Source organism: Opisthocomus hoazin, chromosome Z (assembly GCF_030867145.1).
Source record: "Opisthocomus hoazin isolate bOpiHoa1 chromosome Z, bOpiHoa1.hap1, whole genome shotgun sequence".
Lineage (NCBI taxonomy): Eukaryota > Metazoa > Chordata > Aves > Opisthocomiformes > Opisthocomidae > Opisthocomus > Opisthocomus hoazin.
In genome coordinates, this window is record NC_134454.1 from 56,485,928 (window position 1) to 56,508,815 (window position 22,888).

The following is a 22,888-nucleotide window of genomic DNA, read 5'->3' on the forward strand; positions in this document are numbered from 1 at the left end:
CACCACTAATAGCTAGCCAGTGTAAGTAAAATAGGCCAACACTGAGAAAACTTTGATTTACCCAAAGCAGCACGCCACTGACAATCTTGTTAGAATAAATTGCCCTAAGGCTGTCCAGAGTTTAGCATTTGGAAGAATGACCCTTACCTCTGTTCCAGAAGCAAGAAACACGCTTGTCAAATATACATTAGTGGAACTTATATTTTAGATAGCTAACTGGCAGTTAAGTAGAATCTTATGTACCTCACTAAGAATTTCACAACAAAACACAATAACTTTTTACACAGGTGGCATTCAAATTCATAGGTGAGAGGAGTCACTCACCTCAACTCTTTAGGAAGGAAACACACCCAGGACAAGTCCTCCCTTTTCTCTGTCAACAACATACGCCCATCTAACTTTCAAGTGTCAACAGAAGGAAAATTTAATTCTAATTCATGTGTTAGATAGTCTGGTATTTTGCATACCTGGAAATGTGTGTACTGTTTTGCCCAAAAAGAGTGCCATAATTACAACACTTGCAAGACTTGCAAAGACACGGAGTACAGCACACTACAGATTAAAATTTTGTCAGAAAACAGGATTTATGTCCTTCTTGACAGGAAAGAAGTCATAGCCATGTAGATGCTACTCTTAATCTTAATTTCTGAGTGGGTTTGTGTTCAGAACAACATTCATTGATTCACTAAGCAAAAATCACGAAAAAAACACGAATGTTGTTACTAACCTAAATCCACATTATCCTTTTTGGAAAGCTTTGAAATTATTCTTGAAACTACTCTCTGCTTTTACAATTTTCTTAGCTGCGCATCTAAATTGATGGCATTTGTTTCCCTTAGGAAATTTCTGCAGGATAGGAAATAGATAATAATTCTCCCAACTGGGATTTAAACCAAATAAAAGTAAAATCCTGCTGATTCTGAAAACTGTAAATACTCAAGTGTGTTCAAAATTCGAGAGGATGCATTAAGCCGCTAGTGAAATCAACCTGTGTGTCAGCCTGGATTGCAAGACAGTACATGTGGAACGTGGCAAACAGGAATTTCAGAGATGAGTCAAAAAAAACAGAAAACAAAGCCAGCTATTATGAAAAGTAGCATAAAAACATCCTTTAGCAAACCTTCAAAGTCTATTTAATAAAATTAAGATTATTCTCCACATATTTTTATATGCTGTTCTAGTCACCTCAGTATGTTATAAATATATATGCACATGCACATCAGAAGTCTCTTTTCTTTAGAGAATCATTCATAATAATGATAAAACATCAATGTCTTTTAGTAAAAGACTTATTTTACCTACATCCCAGACACAGAAATGCATAGTAGTGTTTTTTTCCAGAATGCATTTCCTATTATATCTAGATTTTCTTTGAGTCTTTTGTTTCTATCTGGTTTCATTTGTTACACGGTAGGCTTCCTACCCTCTGGCATATTTTTCATTCTTACTTTTTGTTTTGTGTATAAGAAAGGATTTTTATTCAAAATGCTAAGCTTTAATTTAATTTAGGGATTTTTTCTTTTTTACTTTGTAAAAGCCTTTTGATCCATGAAGTGGAAGAACAATAAAAATGTGTTTCTCAGATCGTACAAAAGAATGGAACTCTATGCCTTTCACACGCCATAAATTTCAGAAGACCCTTTAAAGTGCTTTGGACATCAGAACACAAGGTTGGATAATTGCTAAGGGAAACACACACAGATGAGTCTTCGTGTTCATTTTATCTTGCTACTGAGATAAGACCTGTTAAAAATCATCACTGTTATAGGAAAAGTTACAAAACTCTAAGGATCTAATCACACTGTACAAAATGGACTGTTGCCCGTAATTCTGATTTTGCACAGATCTCCTTGTAGGACCATAAATTAGCCTTTTTCATTTTTGTAATGCCTTGAAGTTCACCTTAATTTTTAAATTAGCAACAAACTTTCTTCTTCACCTCCCTGAAAACCTGCTAAGTAAGCCATCGACAGTACGTAAGTCTGCCAATATACACAGCAGATTGAAATTCAACCAATACTAAAAATACTTTTGCATTGTTACTAGAAAAAAAAAATACAGAGATACTATTCAAGAAAGCAACTTAGGTAAACACCACAAACATACTGAGTTTACAAAATAGTGAAAAGCAGAAATGAAAAGCATCTCTGATCCAGAAAATACTTACAAATTAGTAAAACTATCACCATTTACTGCAGTGCCTTCCTTCAGTAAATCTCAACATAATTAAAACTAATAACTCAGTTTTGTAGAAAATAGATTTTGTTACTGCTTTTGCTTAAAGGCTGGAACTGTAACTCAGCAAAATGCTGAAGCATGTTCATAAAATCTATTAATTTCCCTAGAACATAAAAACCAAAATGCTTTATAGGAGTGAAATTATATGAAACACGTGAATAATACAATTTAAAATACATCATCATACTGAACTCTAGAAAAGCACAGCTGCTATATAGCCCTGGAAATTTTGATACCGCCTATCACAGTGACACTGTAATGACTCTGTCAACAACGAAGGTGATGGCAAGTTCCATTAATACCTGTTTTCCCTGTTTGCACCTGATCTAACTTGCTGGTGGGTTAGTTTCTCAACCCAAAGATGTTCAGTCTTGTTAGAGAAGAAAAGAAGTAAGTTCATCTGGCAAAACCGAGGAAAAGTGAGTTAGGGGAATTACAGAACTAGTAATTACAGAAGAATTCAGGGTAGAGTATGAGGAAGACACATGTAATAAGAAAAGGTTAAATCTAAGACTGGTTACAGCCCACTGTCACTTTTACTAGCAGGATGCATTTGTGCACGTGGCTGCTCGGAAGTCGGGGTGGAGGGCTGCTCTGCATGACTTGAATGAGCTATTGCTCTACATTATTCACAGAAGCAAATAGCTCTCTGTCAGGATATTCTGCAGTTCCTCTTCTGTGCTTAGCATTTTCTTATTTCTGGGAAAGAAGCCTTTGTGGTGTGAGCACGTGGCTAAAAGCAGAACCTACTTCTACAGCCCACTGAATGGCCTGGAAAACTTAAGGATGAGCTAGCTCTCTAAGCGTATCTTGCAAGCTCTGTTAGTCGAAATGCTTTTGACAAACAAAAAGGAAAGCAATGCCTTGGTCAAAGAAGCTCAATTTGAGATGCACAAGCTGTGCCATCAGAGCGCACACGATGCTCACAGGCACCTCACCTGGTACCCACAGAAAAGGGGCTGACTCACTTGGGGTGCACGTGTGTCTGCGGAGAACAGTCACACATCCACCTCTGCAGGGTTAATGGAAATTATAAGCTCCACTGAGAAACTGGCAGTGCTTGTAGCTCACGTGAGTGTCTCACACAAGCTATGCCAAGGGATCCAGTTTCTGCCATGGTCTGCATCTGCCAAGTCCCATGAAGAAAACAGTGAGATTTTCACGGAATCCGCAAACTTTACAAACACCCGTGACAGTGAAGAAAATCTGACAGTAGCAGAGCTACTGTACCTTAAAACTTTCCTCAACAAGTGCATTTAAAGGTTAAAAGATGTTTCTCTGAGATGCCAGTTTTAAATGCTCAGCTTAATGTATTAAGGAAAAAGCCGGTTTTCTTCTCATGCTTTATAAAACCCTGAAGCCAAATTACACCTTAGCGCCACTTGATCTACCCCCATGCCCTCAGACTAGAGTCCCAGTGAAACTCTGTTTATGATTAATAAACAGAACCAAATTACAAATTAAAATCAGTAATTCAAACAAATCTCAGATTACTTGATTAGAATAAAACCAGAAAATGCCTATTCACATTTCCACAAACATACTTGTCATAAACCAAAAACACATCATCCCGTTTTCACTTTACTACTCCGGCCAGCTAGGGGATCACAAAGGCTATATAGCCTTTGCAGACGAACCAGTACATTATTGATTTTGGCCTTTTGCCTCTGCTCCAGCTTATTCAGAAAGCGTCCTATTGATTTTGAAGGAATTATTTGTGGACTGCTAGGCACAAGAACAAAAACAAAGTGAATGGCCCGATTGCCTAGTGGGGCTCCACGTTAGGCTGCATGCATATCTGTCTTGCACACACATTCAAAACTGACAATCAGGTCCATATATTATGTATTACAGCAAATACTACTGCAAGAGTGTGAGCAGAAAACAGGCAAAAAACATAATCTACAATTGTAAAATACGGTTTAATCATCTCTACAGTCAAATACCAACTTTTACAGAAGACTGCTTTAGACACAACCTGTATTCAAAAACGCTCTTATAACATGTAACAATCCAATGTGACACATGCAAGTTAGAAATTTGATATCAACAATAATCAGTGTGGGAGGGAAAGGTTGTGTTGGTTTGTTTTTCAGTAAGATCTATTTGGTTACATTATTAATCTATAAACAATACCTATCTTCACCATTGTGTCTTTTTTTTCTAAAATCTGTCCTTGTCCCCAGCCCAGAACCAATCAACTTCTACTCCTGAAGCTCACAAACCCTTCAAACGGGTGCTGCCAGTGCGCTGGTTGTGCTGATTGACTCGCTCCAAGGGATAGGTTCAACACGTCTTCTGTCCACTCATTTGTCATTGACCTGACTACTGTGTTTGGTCAATAAATCTTTATTAGAATAACTTGTTTCACATGACTATCGTCTCTCCCACTAGAATGGAAGTGTTCTGCAAATGAGTGAAGTCTCAATCCAAGTAGTATTTCTTTTCAGATATACGTACATTATCAACATCTCCTCCATCACCTCCCACCGAAACTTACTGCAAGCAAACATTGCCCAATACGGTGTATTTCCACTAGCTAAAAAGAAAAGACCTGAAGAAAAAATACATCTCGCATGGAAAATGTTCCCCAAGCAGATATTATTTAATTAGCCAAATTCCAAGACCACCACTCAGGTTCTAATCACAGAAGAATACATCCAGTTCTATCTTCCTCTCGGCTGGGATGTAAGGTTTTCAGAAAGCCAGAGGCTGTGATGGAGAGAAGGGTTATGGGTTGGGCTACAACTAAGCACTGAAAGAGGACATCCTCAGCAGCCTAGTCAAACCTTTATCTCTCTTCTCCCTCAGCTGAAAGCGGCCACTGACCTAGGCTGTTAGGAATTAGATAAGACTCATCACAAAAAGGAGGTAATGGTCGGTACAAAAGGACATGAGAGTCTTCCAAAGAGTTTAGTCCGTAGAAAGGTTATTAGGCCATAGCACACAGTGGTATGCAAAGACAAGGAGGAGAGCTTGCTGACTCAGCTCTTCCTGCACAATGCACCAATGCAGTCCACGCAATCACTGTCATTTTTGGAGAGAACATTGCAGCATTTAGGAAGCATTTATCTGCAATTACTACCCAGAAAGCCACTGTCACGCAGAAGCCATGGCATATGGTTTAAAAATTTATTTTAAACACAAATTGTATTTACCCAAAATACAACTGCGAAACAACAGATAAAATCAAGCTGAGAGGTTGGCAGATGGACAGATGCTGCAATAAGACAAACTCTGTTCTCAGATACTTGCAGATTAAATTCCTTTGTGAGAATAATCAATCCCAACAGAGAACGGATAGTACTTTGGAAGAAAAAGTTTAGTTCTGCAGCTTTACAAAAAAGTTTAGTGCTTAGGTAGAACAGTTGATTCCGACACATTCATGTCCATGAAAATGAAAAGATTACTAAATTGGGAAGTTCACCTAATATCCACACTTCGAGAATTATCTGTCCCCTTCAGTCACGGTATTTTATTTGGTCATCAGTAACCATTAAATCCCTGAGTGCCCGCCTTACAAAAATACTGGTCTCCCGCCTAATCATTGTCTCTTTGCATTACTCAGTTAAGTAGGTACATGGTTGAAATGTTTACATGACAGGCATAATTACAGTATGGCAATTTGCATTTTTCTTGAATGAATAACTTGCCATACCAACAAAATGACTATTAAAAAAATGCATCTCTTCATTTTATCTCATTGTACCTTTCTGTTACTAAAACTACTCCAGCTGGGGCTCATGCAGAAAATACAGTTACAGGCAAAACATGAAAACGTCCTATGCAAGGCAAGTAACAATAAAACTCAGTGCTACAGAGCCAAAACCCTATCACTTACTGTCTTTCCAACACTATCTCTTCAATTCAATTTGGTCTGCGCTGTAGCTCTCAGACACACGGATAAGGAAATCACTCACAGCAGCAAACTCAGAAGGACAATCTGGTGAAAGCAACATCTTTCTGAAGTTTGTCCACATGGAATGGCATAAATTCCAAAACAAATGTCCCTCTAGCACATGCACAAATATATTCTCCTCCTCAGACTACCCCCCTTCTTCTAGGACTACACTAGTGATCCGAAACAAATTTCAGCAGTTCAAGGTAGCTCTAACGTCGCTCAGAAGCCTTTAGAGGAACACCAGCCTCTCCAGAGACCACACTGTTCAAAGGTACATGAACAAAGGCTCTTTCAGCTTTGGCCTGTTGCGAATGCACACCAGAAAGTATTTTTGCTATTGAGGTTCCTATGACAAGCAATCAAAGGCAACCAACTGAGGACGAAGCAGAGGAAAAGAGCTGCACATATACTCAAAATGAATTATACAAGACAGGTAAGGGAAATGGACTCTAGAAAATCCTGTGAGAGGAAGGATTATTTCCAAAGACAGATTTAGAGGTTCCTGTCTCACCTAAAGTGACCTCTCTGCGAGTTTCAGACTCGGAAATCTCAATCAATAACAGCATCTCCCCATTCTATGCTATCTAGTGATACACGTTTCTTCTGCCTGTTTGATTAGCTACAAAAGAGGTCTATACATCAGGCTTTCAGAAGGAAAGATAACATTTTCTGACAACTTCTTTTCACAATTTAGCACACAAGATTAAGATCAGTATTACAGCAACATCACTTTGCTAACTTTTTCAGCTTTATGCCTTGTGCAAAACTAGATGTTTCTTTAGAGCTCTTTATGAAAAGAATCACATGTAAGTATATACAAAGACTATACCACAAATATAATAATTTTTAAATGTTTAAGTTCTTCCTCATGTAATTTATTATTAATTATTTTTATTCCTGCTTGCTCTCTCAAATTTCACAAAATATGCTGCCTGAACAACAGATCAGTTCCAGATGAAGACTCACTATAGCACCTTGTTTGCAAAAAAAAAAAAAAATTCCCTATTTTTGTTAAGTGGAAAAAAATGAGGGTGAAAATACAACCATATTATTTTTGTCCTGCTGATGATCTAAGGTTTTCACAGTTGTTATTTTTATAGGAATCCCATACTAAGCCAACTAGCACCATAGTATCTTTGCAAGACATCAAGCTCTGGTTTATGAATTAGAATTTTATAAGGTCTGTGAAACATAAATTATAAACATATTTTATTATTATTGACCAAAATATGTTCCTTTCAAGTGGACAGGCAGTAACCCACTTTGAACTTGATTGTAACGAAGTACAGGGTTGTAACGTTAGCCTAAATAGTACATTTCCAAAGACCTTACAAAGGGGAACTGAAAGATGGAATAAATAACAAATCATAATTAAAAAAAGTATTGACAACTACTCTGAGAAAATCTATTTCAGACAAAGGGAAGAAAAAGATAGCAATTTGTGGTCTGCACAAAGGATTATCTTGACGGAGGAAGGGACAGTGCACAAAAATGTCAGCCCTGCCACTGAGGGGTTTCTCCCCTCTGTCCAGATGTCACTGCCTTCTTGCAGCCTGCCGTGCCTGGTTTTACACTCAAAGCGTCTACAAAAGAGCAGTGACTGAACAGGTCATTAACTGATATTATTTTGCTACTCTGCTTTGTGTTTTTGATATTTTGCTATGTTCTTGCATCAAGCGTCTGATGGCCTTGATCATCATAATTTCTTTATTAAACGTGACCACCTGCTCGTCAGGTTGCATGTGACTGCAACCACATGCCAAGCAGGAAAGGTGCCAGCCTGCCCTGGTCTCCTGCCCCATGTATCCTTCATGCTCCTGTCCTGCTCTTCTCACCTCCCGCACCCACTCTCCTGGCAAAGGGGAAGAAGAATGCTGGGGAAACTTGACTAGTTAGTGAGAGTAACAAGGAAGGAGACAGGGAGCAAATAATGATGCAGGAGTGCAACAGAGTGAGAGCAAAAATGGACGAGCCAGTGGCAGAGCAAAAAAGGAGGATAGGGTTGTGAAGAAGCTTTGCTCATAGCTTTTAAACACTAACTGACACCATCATACTTTAGGCATTAGGAGAACAAAAAATTTGAGATTTTCTTGTAGTTAAAATATGATTTTACCTACTTTACTCCAGCTACTAAGCTCTGTGTTATCTGGCATGTTGCCGAGCACAGAATAGCTCATGACATTTAGTGCTGCTGTGGGATAACTTCATTTGCAAGTAAATGAAGAAAAATCAGGTCATGCAGAGTAACCTGATAACTGGGAACAACGCCTGACCAGAAAGCAGGAGCCCAAGCACAGGATCGACGACAATCTGCCCAGAAGAGAGGACAACATCGTGGAAAGAGCATGAGACAGGCAGAAGCAGGTGAAAACTCACCACTGGAGCAGTTGGGTCCTCCCCAGCCAGGCTCACACTGACAGGTGTTCGGAGCAATACAGCGACCATGGACACATTTATCAGCACAATGAGCTGTCAGAGAAGGAAATAAACAAAGAATTAAAGAAGAACTCCCAGCACTAGGAAAAATATTCTAAACTTATTCCTAATCCAGATATTTCATGTCTCAAACATCTTTTAAAAGCAAAATAAACAGTAATGTATTCACGTTTGATGGTACCTCTTCAAAATTAATTTTATTATTTCACTCTCTTCTATTTCTCCTAAGTTTGAAGGCTCCACCTAAAACTACTCAAATAATTTTGCATTTAACAAAGAGAAAATTGTCCACATTTAATGAGAAAAGAGTCATAGTACGACGTAGTTGGTAACCCGTCTCAACACTGTCCTGGGCAAGAGGCCCTAGATGGCCTTGCCTGAGCAGGGAAGCTGGACGACTTCCGCAGGTCCCTTCCAACCTCAAGGACCCTGTCATTCCCTGAAGCCAACTCTCATGTGAAGAAAAAGAGGAGAACTTCTGCATGCATGAAAAGAGGGGTTCTCTTGCAACAGCATGGATAAAATACTATTTGCAACACATTGTACTTTAATATTAATTTTGCTGAATGGTTGCACAGTTCACACGAATCACAACACAACAGTGATGACGATTAAGGTAAGGCACGAGCTATAAATCCTGTGAACCACTGCAACCTTTATTCTAAGTGCTAAGCAGAGTTGCTTGAAATTATTCTTTATAATTTTTTTTAATGATTTGCAAGCATGTGTTTCTACAGTTGAGGCTTACTTTGAAATAGAGCTTTTATTTGAAACTTTTCAGAAAAACTTGAAATGGCTTCGATACCCAGCACATTGATGTAACTGACTCAGAATACAATACACTGAAGAGGACGAATCTCCAGACAGAGTTTAATGGCATCATATTAATCATGAAATACCCTTAACTTTCCAAAATATAGAAACTGGAACACTTTCCTTCTAGATTGAACACCAACAAAACTTTAAAAATGTGCCTAGGGCGAGCATTTTCTTTGTACCAACACTTCCAGAGAAAATACGACAGGAATGTGGTTGGTATACCAATGAATACAAGGTGAATGACGGGAAAACAACAAAGTTGCTGTTTATGAGAAGTTTAATGCGAATCATATTGGTTCTGAATGCATTGAAAATGCTCTATAGTACTTAGGAAAAATACTTGCAAAATGTCCTGTTTTTTTCCTACTTAAACATGACGAAGAATATTGGTCATCTTTGTATTTTGTGTGGCTAATAAAAAAGAAAGCCACACAGAGATCAATCATATATATTATTAAAATGTTTGGTTATCTGGGATCCCAGCCATTAACTGGATGTTTTTACAGCCTTTGATTTTCATTCTCAGCCTTTATTTCCAATAAGCTGCTTCTCAGATGTGCATTAAAATGATCTTCATTAGAAATCAACAGGGAGAAGATGAATTTTTAAGTGTTAGATGATACCAGATATTACTACAAAGCTATTTCATTGTTCTGTATTTATTTATTATGAAAAGAATGACTTTAAATAATACAACAAAATTTTCCATTAGTCTTATAACTAGACAGGAATTACTTGTATCTTTGAAGATTCTTGCCTAGTAAGTGCTGCCTTGGGCACTGAAGCTCTCCCTAAATCAAATGTGTGAAAAATCTTACTAGTAAACTGTAAGAAAGCAGATGGTCACTGTACACATACACATCTCTGCATGTGCACATGTATAAATAGCGGTGAATACCAACATACTCAACCCAAATTCCTGACCACTAAGGCTAAATACAATACAGCGGCATTTCATCGCATACTCTGTGAGACAGATGATAAAAAATACAAAAATCAAAATGTTGTGTGAAACTGGACCCAGCTAGAGGTACAGAACAAGCTCTTTGAGGTTCCCCTTGCACTGTCCTCATGCCATGCTAAGCACACCGGTCCTTCCTACAATCCCTGTGTAACAGCACACTCTATGGCGCTCTGCAAATGATCACCAATGACGTCACATATTAAAATAGAATTGTCTTAGAAGAAATGTACAACAGATGAAAAGCTGGGTCAGAGTATTTACAATGCAGAGTCATCCTGAAAATTAGAGCTGTATTCTTTTCTCAGCCACAACAGCATAAATCACCAATAGCTTCTCTTCAGCCACTGAAGTGGTGTTTCAGCTTTCCAGTAGCAGAACATAAATCAAACACAACTCTTCAAAACAGGGTACCACTACTAAGTCTCCACAGAAGTTATCTATAGGTAACAATGTTGGGGGTTTTGACAGCCAAAACCCTGCTGACTCTAATGACAAAGAAATATGCAATAAGGACCACTGAAGGAAGTTGGATAATACACATATTGCTGCTTCCAAATAAAATCAGTGAAGATCAATTAAAATTATATATATATATGGCATACAAGTATACAAATTTCTTTCTCAAAGAAGGCGTACATGTAATTCTTTACGTTGAAGAAGCTAAAATGAAGCCAAGAATGTTTCAAAAAATGTTCACAATATACAACAGAATTAAAACCATCCAATATTTCTTTTTTTTTTTTTGGTGAAGTTTCTTAATGCTCCAAAATATATCTGACCAAAGAATGATTTCTTTCTACACTCTGGACATACATAAAAACCTATATTGTAACCAGAAAGAAATTATTCTCTAGACACCTTATGGGCTAAATGATTCTTGGCAAATGAATCCTAGCTAACACACCTAAGAGACAGCATCTGTAAAAAAATTACTACCCTGAACATGGGGATAGAGAACCAAAATTTACTACGTGACCTACAAAAAAGTGTAAGGTGAGGACAACATGTGAAGCACTACCACGAGCTGAAAAGACATGAATGACATCAGGGACAGAAAAACTATTTTCTCTTGGTTTTCTACGGATTTCTTGGACATAATACAAGAAAATACTCATGTGCAAGAGCAAGCGAAAAACTTAACATGAAATCTTTTTGATACTGAGTGATGTAAAGAAACACCAGAAATCCACTGGCAGCAGTAAATTGCGCAAGTGGTATCTTCTTTTGTAAGGGAAAAATCAATTATCATACAAAAAGCAATCTGAGCTTACTCTTGGAATTTCCTTTTATATCTTCTTTCCCCTTTTCTTCTATGTCTTACTGTTTCCTTCAAAATCTTCTCTAAATCTTGCCTTGTCCAACTTACAGGTCTATTTCAGCAGATCATATCCTTTCGTTTTCTTAAAAAACAAAAGGTAGATACGCTCTTTCTGATTACAGAGTATCAGCCAGCTTGAAGCACCTATAAAATATCTGCTGCTGCGTATGATATTCCCTGTAGCAGCCCTTTCCGCACCACAGGAGGAGCTGCACCGTCGCCTGGACACAAATCCACCAGGCTGCCTGACCTCTGCTCCCACCTCAGCTGCAGGCACTGGTACTTACTGTGACCAGCTGAACGAACATGCCCCGCTGAGGAAGCTCAGCAAAGTGGCTCAATGTGAAAAGCCATGTGTAACACACCCAGGCCACTGACACCACTACTACAGCAAGCTGCAAGCAATGCGAGGCAAGCGCGTGGCCAACACACTCACAGACAAGCCTTAGCACCACAGCTTCGGGCGAGGAGCTCGTATCGGGGAGATTAAGCCAGTGACGGCACTAAAGGCATGGAAGGTGTAATACTGTTTTAGGTCAAGCTGCCACTTTCAAACACTGATCCCGTGTCTCGTACTGATACCAACGAAGAGAGGGAGATGGTGCTCCAGCTCAAGGGAAGAGTGAAATTCAAATGCCTACTCATATGCCGATGAGGTCCAGCTATACAGCCCTTGCGGTTCAAGACACAGATTGCTCCTCCATCACTATACCTGCTTAAAGTATTTCAGCTCAGTGAAGTGACTCCTGTGCCTCATTCAACTTCCACTTCTGAAACAGAGCATATCTGCAGAGTGGAACATTCACTCTTGAATAAATTTTCATATGAGTGATAAAAAAGGCCTGTTTGTATATTTTCCATACATATATATATATCCACATACACGTATATTCCATATATGTGTATACACACACACTGACTCCAAAGACAAAACACAAAAGGAATTTTCATCAAAAAGTGAAAACGGAACACAAGTTACTGAGGCAGCCCATTCCTGAAAGACTACACCCCCTGGGAAGGACCTACACTGGGTCAGTTTGTGAAAGACTCACGCTGGAGTAGCTTGTGCAGAACTGTCTCCCGTGAGAGGGAGCCCACGCCAGAGCAGGGCCAGAGTGCGAGGAGTCCTCCCCTGAGGAGGAAGGAGCGGCAGAGACAGCGTGTGATGAACTGACCACAGCCCCCATTCCCTGTCCCCCTGAGCTACTCGAGGGGAGGAGGGAGAGAATTTGGGAGTGAAGCTGAGCCCGGGAAGAAGGGAGAGGTGGGGGGAAGGTGTTTCAAAATCTGCTTTTATTTCTCATTGCCCTACTCTGATTTGATTGGTGATAAACTAAACTATCCTTTTCTCTCCAGGTTCAGTCTGTTTTGTCCGTGATGGTAACTGGTGAGTGATCTCTCCCCGTCCTTATCTCGACCCTCGAGCCTTTCACCGTATTCCCCCTCCCCTGTCCAGCTGTGGAGAGGCATTGATAGAGCAGCTTTGGTGGGCACCTGGCATTTATCCAGGCCAAACCAAAACACAGGTGAAAAAGGGAGGAAGTGCATGCATGTTTTTCTGTGTGGTTGCCATTTTCTTGCAGAAAAAGATTTTATGTTGCCTTTCTGGAAGTGATATTTCTGCTACATAGGAGAAAAGTCCTCCCCATATCACTGTCTCTTACCATTTGATCTCAGTTGACAGTATCACACTTGCTTTCCGAGTTAAACTGGATGACTAGTATTATCACAGTGTATGCTTGCACCATCTACTCTAGTATGAACAAGTTCACTACGAAGAAAGCTGGTTGAAAGAATGGAAAGCACAAAATATTTTTTGCCTTCTGTTGACTACTGAGCTCCTCCTTTGCCCTGAATCCTCAGCTCCTGCTGAAGATCATGAGGGCCGAAGGTCTCTCAATGACTTCCACGGTGAACCATTGCAGAATCAAACAAATGTAAAGTTAGCTGCACTGAAGAATCTTTCTTTTTACATCATTTGAAGTCTGAGGCACTCCAAAATTGCTTTGAAAGTCAGAGCAGATTTGTCCTAAATATCAGCATTTGATATCTTTTTATGTAATAACAGTAAAAAATGTATACATCCAATGTGACCTGAATTTCCTGGGTTCTGAGTGTCACTATGTTAACACAGAATTAATTTACTACACATACTATAACTATGTAAAAGCTGTAGCCACATAAGATACTCATCATAACGCTTCTCATGTGATCAAACTGTTACATACTTCAAAAAGTATACTACTTAATCAAAAAATTAAATATGATCATCCACAAATGCTGTATAATAACCAAATGTAGTTAAAAATCGGTTCTTGTAAGTCTAAAACATGTTAAGAGCAAAAAGAATAAAAAATAGTAATCTGATATCAGATAGATCCATTTTTTTCAAAAATTGTTTTTTGAAAATGTAATTTTGACCTTGCTTTTTTGTGTGCAGAAAACACTTTAATTCAAAAGATCTTACTGCTGCATTTTCAAATTCCAGGAAGTGCTGTAAAACAAAAATATAAATGAGGATAGTGTGAGGTGTTATGACATTCCCAGTGTATAATTTCCCAGGGATACAAATAAATCCTGTTGGTAACTTCCAGTATGCACCTCAGAAAGGCACAAATTAAGAAACTATTTTGCATTTGCATTGAATAAATAAATTTAACATACATACTGATATTGATTTTCAGACTCTCGCTTATTGGTAAGCACGAAACACTTATCCACCACACTGCTACCTCCTAAGCTGGGTTGCAAAACAAATGACAAATCTCTTGTTCTCCATTATTTCACAGAACTCTTCCTGGACAAGGTTCTCCATACCTTGACGGCTATGCTTCACCACTGTCATTACAGCATATAACATATTGCAATAAAGCAGCGAATGTATCTCCATTTTTCTTGTTCTCAGCTGAGAAAAAGACACCAGGTAAAGCCACGTGCCTTAGAGAGCTGGGCGGAGAACATGCCATTTCAGAGCCAGCCTTCCACACATGCCTCAGCCCCCGTGCCAGTGGGCTCCCTGCGCAGACCAGCCAAGTCGGGGTTTGACTCGGCGACGTGACGCAGATCTGCACGTGAGAGGAGCCAAAGCAGCCGCCATCACAGCTCAGGCTGTGTCTTTCCCAGTAAGCTGGGCTCTTCACCTTTTTCCATTGGCAAGGCTTGCCCATCGGCTGCCTGCTCAGAAACTGGGCAGCAAGCCCAAGGGCAACCCCAGCAGTCCAAAGGCTCCAGCCCCTTACCAGTCTGCTCTTACAGGGCCCCACATTTCCAGAAAAAATTCAACTATACCGCCTCAGTCCCTCTGACGTTGTCTGTTAAGGTTCTGCAGGTTTTTAAACATTATTAGAAGAGCTAAAGCAAAACCAGGGAATGCACGTACCTGTTTTCCACTATAACGCATGCACTTTCTGTCTCCTAAAATTAATACATCATATGCTCAGGTCAACATCACAAATGACGTTACAGACAAAAGTTTGCCCCTGATGAGCCTAGTTTTTCAAGGAGATGAAAATATGAAGTAGTTTAGTTCCCCGACTTCTGGAAAACTTGCCACTACAGTCTGTGCTGTGCATGTACATTCACAGGGAAAAACAATTTGAAATATTATTGAATTAATTTCATTTTCAGCCCTACACATTTGCTCATCTCCAAGGACACGCTACCCTTCACAATTGTTTACCTATCACAAGTTCCCTGCTGTCAGTCCTGCCGACACAAGCATCATATGACTTTGAACAACCTTATGTTAAACTACTAATCATACACTTCCAGGGCTCAGGACTAACACCACTTCCATTTTCATTCTGCCTATCTATTATGCTCTTGAATGAATACCACTTTAAGAATCAGACCTTCCTAGGTCTGCACCAGGCCATAAAAGAGAGAGAAAGAGAGCTGAGCCAAGGCCACCACCAGGCTCCGGACACGGGTCTTCCCTCTTCAGACTTCGGAAGATGCGGACACAGAGGAGTGTGCCACATGAAAGGCAGTGCTGCCGCCTTTAAACACTTGTTACAGATCTCTGTGCCTGGAGAAGAGGCTAAGCATGGGTATCAACCTGGGCCCACGCTAAGGAGAAAAACCTTGTGTTTCCCTTCTGGTTTTGAACTTTGTGTTTATTTACTGTGTTGGAAAGTGCACCGACACTTATGCTGTGCATTTTCCACATGATTACTAGTTAGAATCACATCAAGGCTGGATACTTAGACATCCGAGGTCCGATCACCCTATCCTATGCACATGCACAACACCAGCTGACTTCAGCGAGAGCTGCACACGCAACACTGATGAAGAACTGCGCCCCCGTAACTCAGATTGCCCAAGACACCCATCAAATGGAAGTCAAACCAGCATTGTGACAAATGTATGAAATTTCAAAGCAAAAAGAAGCCAAACTTACGGACACACATTTCCCTGCTTTCATAAAATCCAGGGCAGCACTGGGATTTACGCCTGTACATTGTTTTTTCACCATGTCTGTAGGCGGTACGGTAACTGATCCTAAAGAAAAGAATGAATGGTTGTTACATACCACTCATGGTTGAGAAACAAAACAATACACATTCTTACACATTTTAAAAAACGTTCAGGCATCAGTAAGAGGAGAGAAAAGAAGCTCGAGGAGACCTTGATTTATCTGTTGCTGAGTTCAAGAGTCCTAGTGGATGCCCAACAAGCCTTACGTGCATGGGTGGCCAGACAGCAGGAAAAAAAGTTAAGGATTTTGGCTGCTTAACTAATAGGCAAACCAGAGCATCGCTGCCTTTGCCATTAGCATCCCCTACAGAGGCTAAAGCCTGGCAATACAAATCAGTTTGCTGGATCATTACAGATACCAGTTTCCAAGGGAAAGACTTCTAGGGATCACCCTCCCAAGGGTGAGCCAGTTTTCTAGGGGCAGAGATGTCGTGAGCAGCACAGTTCTGGTTAAGGCAAGAGACGGGAGGGCTGAAAGGAGAGCTCGGACCTCCTGGGCAGCCGGCAGTGCAGCACGCCTCTCATTTTGCCAAATGCAGCCGTGCAGGGCAGTGCTGAGCAGCACACAGAGAAATCAGCACATAGACCCGTCAAGAACTGCAGAAAATATAGCTTCCTTCTGAGACGAACAAGCAGTATTTATCAGCAGCAGGCTCTCCCACTGCTCTCTCCGCTCTGCTCCTCACCATATCTGTAAATCTCCCTCCCCAGCTCTCCTGGCTGCTGACCACATACTCCAACAAGCAGCAAACGCATCCCCGCAACACTCAAGACAGTCTGAACCCCCAGCAAAGAATAGCTCGTACATAAATGGTGCCATAGATAAACAAAGTGCAATCTCTCCTTGAACTTAGCATCTCCTTTTTACCTGCTACCTGTACTGCTCTGTCTCCTCCAGCTGCTGTGCCCCAGGGAGCCTTTCCCACTGCTGATGGTTCATGCTTATGGGCATACTCCTCTAAGGAAAATGCTTTTTACAGCTGTCACCAGTTTTTAATCATTCACCTCTTGCCTACTTTCCGCAAGCACATGGAGTTTTCTTTAACAAGTCTCTTCATTTTCCTTGCACTTTCTCCAGAGTGTACATTTTCCCCAGCACATAAGGTGCTAACGTTGTGCATTGCACGCTTTTTCCCAGCCTGTTTGTTTTCTGCTAGCACTCCATGGGATGATACACCCCGACCTCCTAATAAAACATACGTGATGTTGCTTGGACAAGCATTTTCCAGTTGCCACAGACTGTAGTCACAATAGCTAAAATATCCTACATGTCATGATTGATTTTGACAGATAAAATTTTTACAAATATCTACAACATCAGCAGTTTGACAATACTAACAATTAGACATTACCTGTGTCGTGTGCACTTAAACCAGTTTAGGATGTCAGTACAACTGGTGTAGTAAATTTGATCAAAAGGATGAGGATATGACTCTTGCACTGTAACTGAATAACTGGGGAGAGAGAGAGAGAGACAGCAGACAGATTATCAAGCAACTCCTTTATGGTACACTCTGATTTAAGGAAGTCTTTTACAGATGTCTGGTATAGAAAGGAATAAATGAAATACTGATATGCAACAAAAACTCACAGAAATTTTAAGTAAAACACAAACATTCTAACTTTATAAAACAGAAGATACCAATTGAAAGTTTTTTCTTCCACCAAGCAAAGAAAACTCTATATGCAGAGAGCCATCATGTCATGCAATACATTTGACGAAACAGTACTACGAGACATTTAAAGAAAAGTAATGCAAGCCTAAACTTAAAAAAACCCAAAACACCTGTATCTCAAATCAGCAGCAAATTGAAGCAGTGTGCAGTGCGTGTTCTCCTGTGGCAATAAACTTCTACTAACATCAGTGGATAGCTGCAAAACTAGTTAGGAGCCAGAAAATCTGGTTTCTTCCTTTATCACACAAAATTGAAAAATCTCACTGGATTTTCTGAGAAGTATCTTTCAAAAACTGTAGCCGTATCCATAGCAAAACGTCATCTTTGGTAGCGCAAAGGTCTGACAGTGTACATGGATACTAAGTGGGTGTTAGCACAGAAATACATGTAAGTAAAAATGATTGGAAAATGATACAACAATCATGTCATCAAACAGTCTACTAAGCAATCAGAAATTACCAAATATCAATGTCCATACCTTATTTTGTTTACTGGCTAATTTTTAGCAGAAACCTTTTCTTTTTCAGAAATACTGAAGTCCTATTATTATTTTCTGCCAAATTATAAGCACGTTGTCCTAGAAATAAATCTACGCTATGAAGTCCAGACCCTCCAGGGCTGTCAGTGGGGCAAGAGGAGTAGAGCCCCATTGCAAAAGGGAAAAATATTGAATCGTCTTAGAAAACTCTTCAGCAGGCTGTTTGTGCTGGCAGTCAGTCAGCCCTTGATTGCGCAAGGGGGTCAGAAAATATGGGAATGCACGGCAAGTCCCTGCAGCAGAACTAATTCCTAGCGCCAGCCAAAACACACCACGAAGTATGCAGCCTGTCCGGCTTTCACTCGCTTCCACTCAGGCCCTCTTTGACCTATTGCAGGGCAGCGGCCACAAATCTCCTCTTCCTAGTGCCATCATCTACATGGAGGGAAAACACATCCGGACCCACTTACTTCAACTGCCCAGAACTTACTCCCTGTTTTTCCTACGTCTGCATGAAGGCAATCAACCCTCATCCACCCAGCTGTCTGACCTCGTCCGACAAAACATCGGTGGGGTGCCGACGCTTGCCTGCAGCTCCGCGCCCTTTGCTCAAGGCAGGGAATGCTCTGCCCCGTCTCGCTGTGATTGCAGTTTGTTTGTAGAGTCTGTTTTATTACTGGCTGGGGTAGAATTATTTAAAGCACACAGCACTTGTGTAAGGCTTGGTTTCACTACTATAAGTGACAAGACGTACAGAAAACGCATGTGGCTCAACCTCTCCCACCCATTGTGGCGTTCTCCTTGCAACTAACACGAAACTGGATGAACGAACGGACCAACTAAATTGATGAATTTATTTCTGTATGTTACAAATTTCTGAACCTCATCAAAAAAATTAAACAACAAATTTTAATTCAGACTCTGTGAATGCTGAATAGGGAAGAATCAGCATAATCAAATTTGGCCATACTCCAGTGTGGTTAATTACATTTTGCATATGTAAAAGCTTCTTTTCACTTAAATTCCAAAAGCTAATGTTATTCTCTTCTTGTACCCAGATGGTTGTGTAACATTGCTGTAGTGTTTTTGCACCCTAATCCCTACCGCAAAGATGACTTCATTTCAGCCCAGCATGAAATACTCTTTTACTTATCCATGAACTTATCTTGACCATGCAGTAATGTGAAATGTTTTTCCCAGTTCATTACTCAGCTAAAACATTTCAACCACTTCAAATGTGCCAGGTAAAACAAAACAAAGTTATTACAATCAGAATTCGTGTCATGTATTTTCCGGAAGAAAGCATTACCTTTCCCAGTGGCTACACACATTGGGATCTTCCAGATTCAGAGATAAAGCTGTCCCCATCCAATGGTACAAGAGTATGACAGGGAAGCAAAAAAAGGAGTTTGAATGAAGGGCCATCTTTCCAAAAAGGTGGCTGTAAGAAAAAATATTTACAATACATTAACAATATTGCACAAACGATAAAGGAGCTAAAATTATTGACCCATATATAATCAATATCAATGATATAAAGTGACAAGTACTTCAGGAAACAGAGACTGCTTGCCGAGTGGCAGCAGTATCACGCCCATTTTGAAAGAAGAACCCAAATGGCACAGTTTCACGAGCGGCAGGTGAACGAACTGCAGTCGAGAGGTCCCACTGTCCCATCAAACGGCAGGCAGGCAGGCTCAGTCTGCTTAGTGATGGTATGTCCACACCAAGTGACAGAGCTGCAATTTGAAATAAAGGCTGGCCTCGGACTGCGAACCTCCACAAACCACCTTCCCACGGGGCCGGGTAGTGGCAGCACCTGGAGAGATGCAAGTCGGAGGGACAATGAGCAGTATAAAGACACTCTGCAGGACTCAGGGCATGGTGCTGTTTATTTTTTAAAGCAAATACATAAATAAAAGTATACAAATATATATGAAGTTTTATATATATGCATGAATACTCCTTATCAGTTCTTCAAGATGCTGAACACTATTGGAAGGTGCAATGCGAACTCAGGACTTCGAAAAATGGTATGGTGCTAACTAACTGACCTATAGTTCTCATGCAAACAAATTAATTAATCAGGGTAAGGGTTTAAATGACTTTGCTTTGCACAGTTAACAGACAGCCTCACATGTTATCCTGCATTGTTACTGCTCTTTTAAGTTGAATTCCCAATACAGTTTGCAAAAATAACCCCTCCTCTGCCAGTCATACAATTCCCAAACAGAATAGGTATTCTTAAAAAAGCTACTGTAACAACAAAAAAAATTAAAACTAAAACTAGAAGATTATCCTAACACTTTGACCAGGTCTGTCTTTGCTTTCAAGAAAATTAATTGAATTTACATAGTGGAACACTTTTAACCTGCTATTAATCCACAAATGCCAAAATGAATGCTGGTAATAGGTAATTTGCAATGACTTAAGCTACTGTATTTCCCTTCTGGTGAACATTTGACCTCATGTCCTCATTTTAACAGAAATTGTAATGCTAGGTGGCTACAGAGGTCACCAAAAAAAACCCGAGATCATTGAGTCTAATCCGTAGCATAATAAGAAAAAAACTTCTAATAAATGTTTGCTTTGAAAGAATACAAATACTTTAACAGACTAATCAGAAACAGAAATTTCTTTCATTACATATTACAGAACAGAATAAAGCAAAGCACATTAATAACTTTAAGAGAAAAAAGTCCACTGGGCCATGAAAAAAAAAATAGAGACTTACTTTACAATACCTTCTTCAGAAGTCAACATAAAAAAGCTCACAAAAAGAAACTATTATATTTAAGATATCCGAGGATACAGAGATCATCCCACTTTGCTAAATCCCTCTTGAAAAATCAGAGCTGCTGAAAGACATTTCATGGTCTGTAACGATTTCTCTGTATGCACACTGCATAGCACAGTAGCCAATGTACAGCTGTTTTAAAAGCAGTCATAAGTGCTGTATTTTCAACTAAGAATTTTAATAAAGTCATGATTTCCCTCATTGAAAATAGTCACTTTGATTATGCAGACTGTGAACTGTATTTCCTGTATTTCATTTTTTTCTTTTATTCTCAACTTCAGTAACTTTCCTTTTGGATACATTTAACAAAATGTAAAATTAAAAAAAAAATCATTTGCATGAACCCCCTAGTGTAAAACTTGATTGCATTCCAGATCTTCTGCTTAATTATTACGCAAAATCAAAACAGAAAATCAGTACAACTGATTAGCATTGCTAAAGTGTTTATATTAGCAATAAAAAATGTAGATGACTCATTTAACTCTTGCCGTCCACAGCCTGCACAGAGATACCCTGTGCAGGGATTCACTTTCCTTATTATACATTGCTTAAATTATCTCAACCAATAATACATCAGGTACTTCACTATCTACAGACACACAGTGCCTGTGGTTTAAGTACCGAAAATGCTCATGTTGGAGAACATCTTCTCTAGGCAAATTAGTGATTAGTAGATGTATGAGAGATTAAATAACTCATGCTAAAACAGAAAGCTCCTCTGACCTCCTATAGCAAATTGTAGCGTTTATGTTCCTGAGCTGTGAACAGGAATTTTGATACCAGACATCGAGCTTTCTGCTGTGAATAGCACCACTGACCTCAAAGAAAAGAACTTCAGCGGGGCAAAAGGTTGTTCCCAAACGCTATCCAGTATCCAGCAACACGTTTGGATGTACTGGGGGTGGGGGGAAGACATTTTTCAGGCTTCATATGGGAGTTAGCAAAATATGTTTTCCAATCATTTGGGTCGTTAACCAGCACGTATGACTCTTTCCGTGCAGGCGAAGTCTCTGACTTCACAACCCAGCCGACCACACAACAAACTTAGCCTAGCCCACGGCATTTTACTGCCAGGTCTTTCTTCCATTAAAGTACATGATAGAACACATATGTCTCAACAGAATGCTAAAATCTCATCATTCCTTAGCTTTTTTTATACTACTCAAGGCAAAAACTTCACTTGACAAAGCTGCACTTTTTCTCTCATTTGGGCAGGATCCGTAAGGCAGGTCCTGTGTGGTATGAGGCCCGTTTGGCTCAGAGACTTCTCTGTTTCCCTGGACTTTAAGAGAGGCTCACGGTTTAAAAATGGCAACACAAAAGCAATGCAGCTGCATGAAGTAACTGGATACTACTCCCTAAGTTTCTGTCATCTAATTAAGGAAATTTAGCTCATTACACGCTTATTACATCAGAGGAAGATATTAATAGTCATCAATAGTAGTCATATTAAAAAATCAGTCTGATCATCCCAAGGCATATTATAATTACTAACAAGCTCATTTTAAAATGGTGTAACAGGTGTACAGGTATCCCAAAAATATATTCCCACAAATTACAGGTACTCCCCTAAAATACATTTTAATGTGAGCAGCTACACAAACTACACTTGCGTTGCTCGCAGGCAGACGAAAACGCCTGTAGGTGCTCCTTATAACTGCAGACAGTTAACCACTACTACCCATCGCCTGAGATTTGTAGGCATTTTCTGTGCCACTACTGTGTTGACAATTTTGCACGTTTTGCTTTGGTTTGGGTTTTTTTTCCTATGGAGTTCAGGATCAA

At 39.8% G+C, this 22,888-nt stretch overlaps 1 protein-coding gene across 2 annotated transcripts in view; it reads right to left on the reverse strand.

Moving 5' to 3' along the window:
• The window catches only part of MEGF10 (multiple EGF like domains 10), a 98,664-nt gene that overhangs the window by 55,951 nt on the left and 19,825 nt on the right, over positions 1–22,888 (reverse strand). For both annotated transcript variants that reach the window (XM_075411005.1, XM_075411006.1), the window contains exons 2-5: positions 19,616–19,747; positions 17,505–17,606; positions 16,076–16,176; positions 8,516–8,608 (exon numbers count right to left, since the gene is read on the reverse strand). In XM_075411005.1, the coding sequence (XP_075267120.1) occupies positions 8,516–8,608; positions 16,076–16,176; positions 17,505–17,606; positions 19,616–19,731 (412 nt within the window). In that variant the 5' untranslated portion in view covers positions 19,732–19,747. The remainder of the gene's footprint in view (positions 1–8,515; positions 8,609–16,075; positions 16,177–17,504; positions 17,607–19,615; positions 19,748–22,888) is intronic.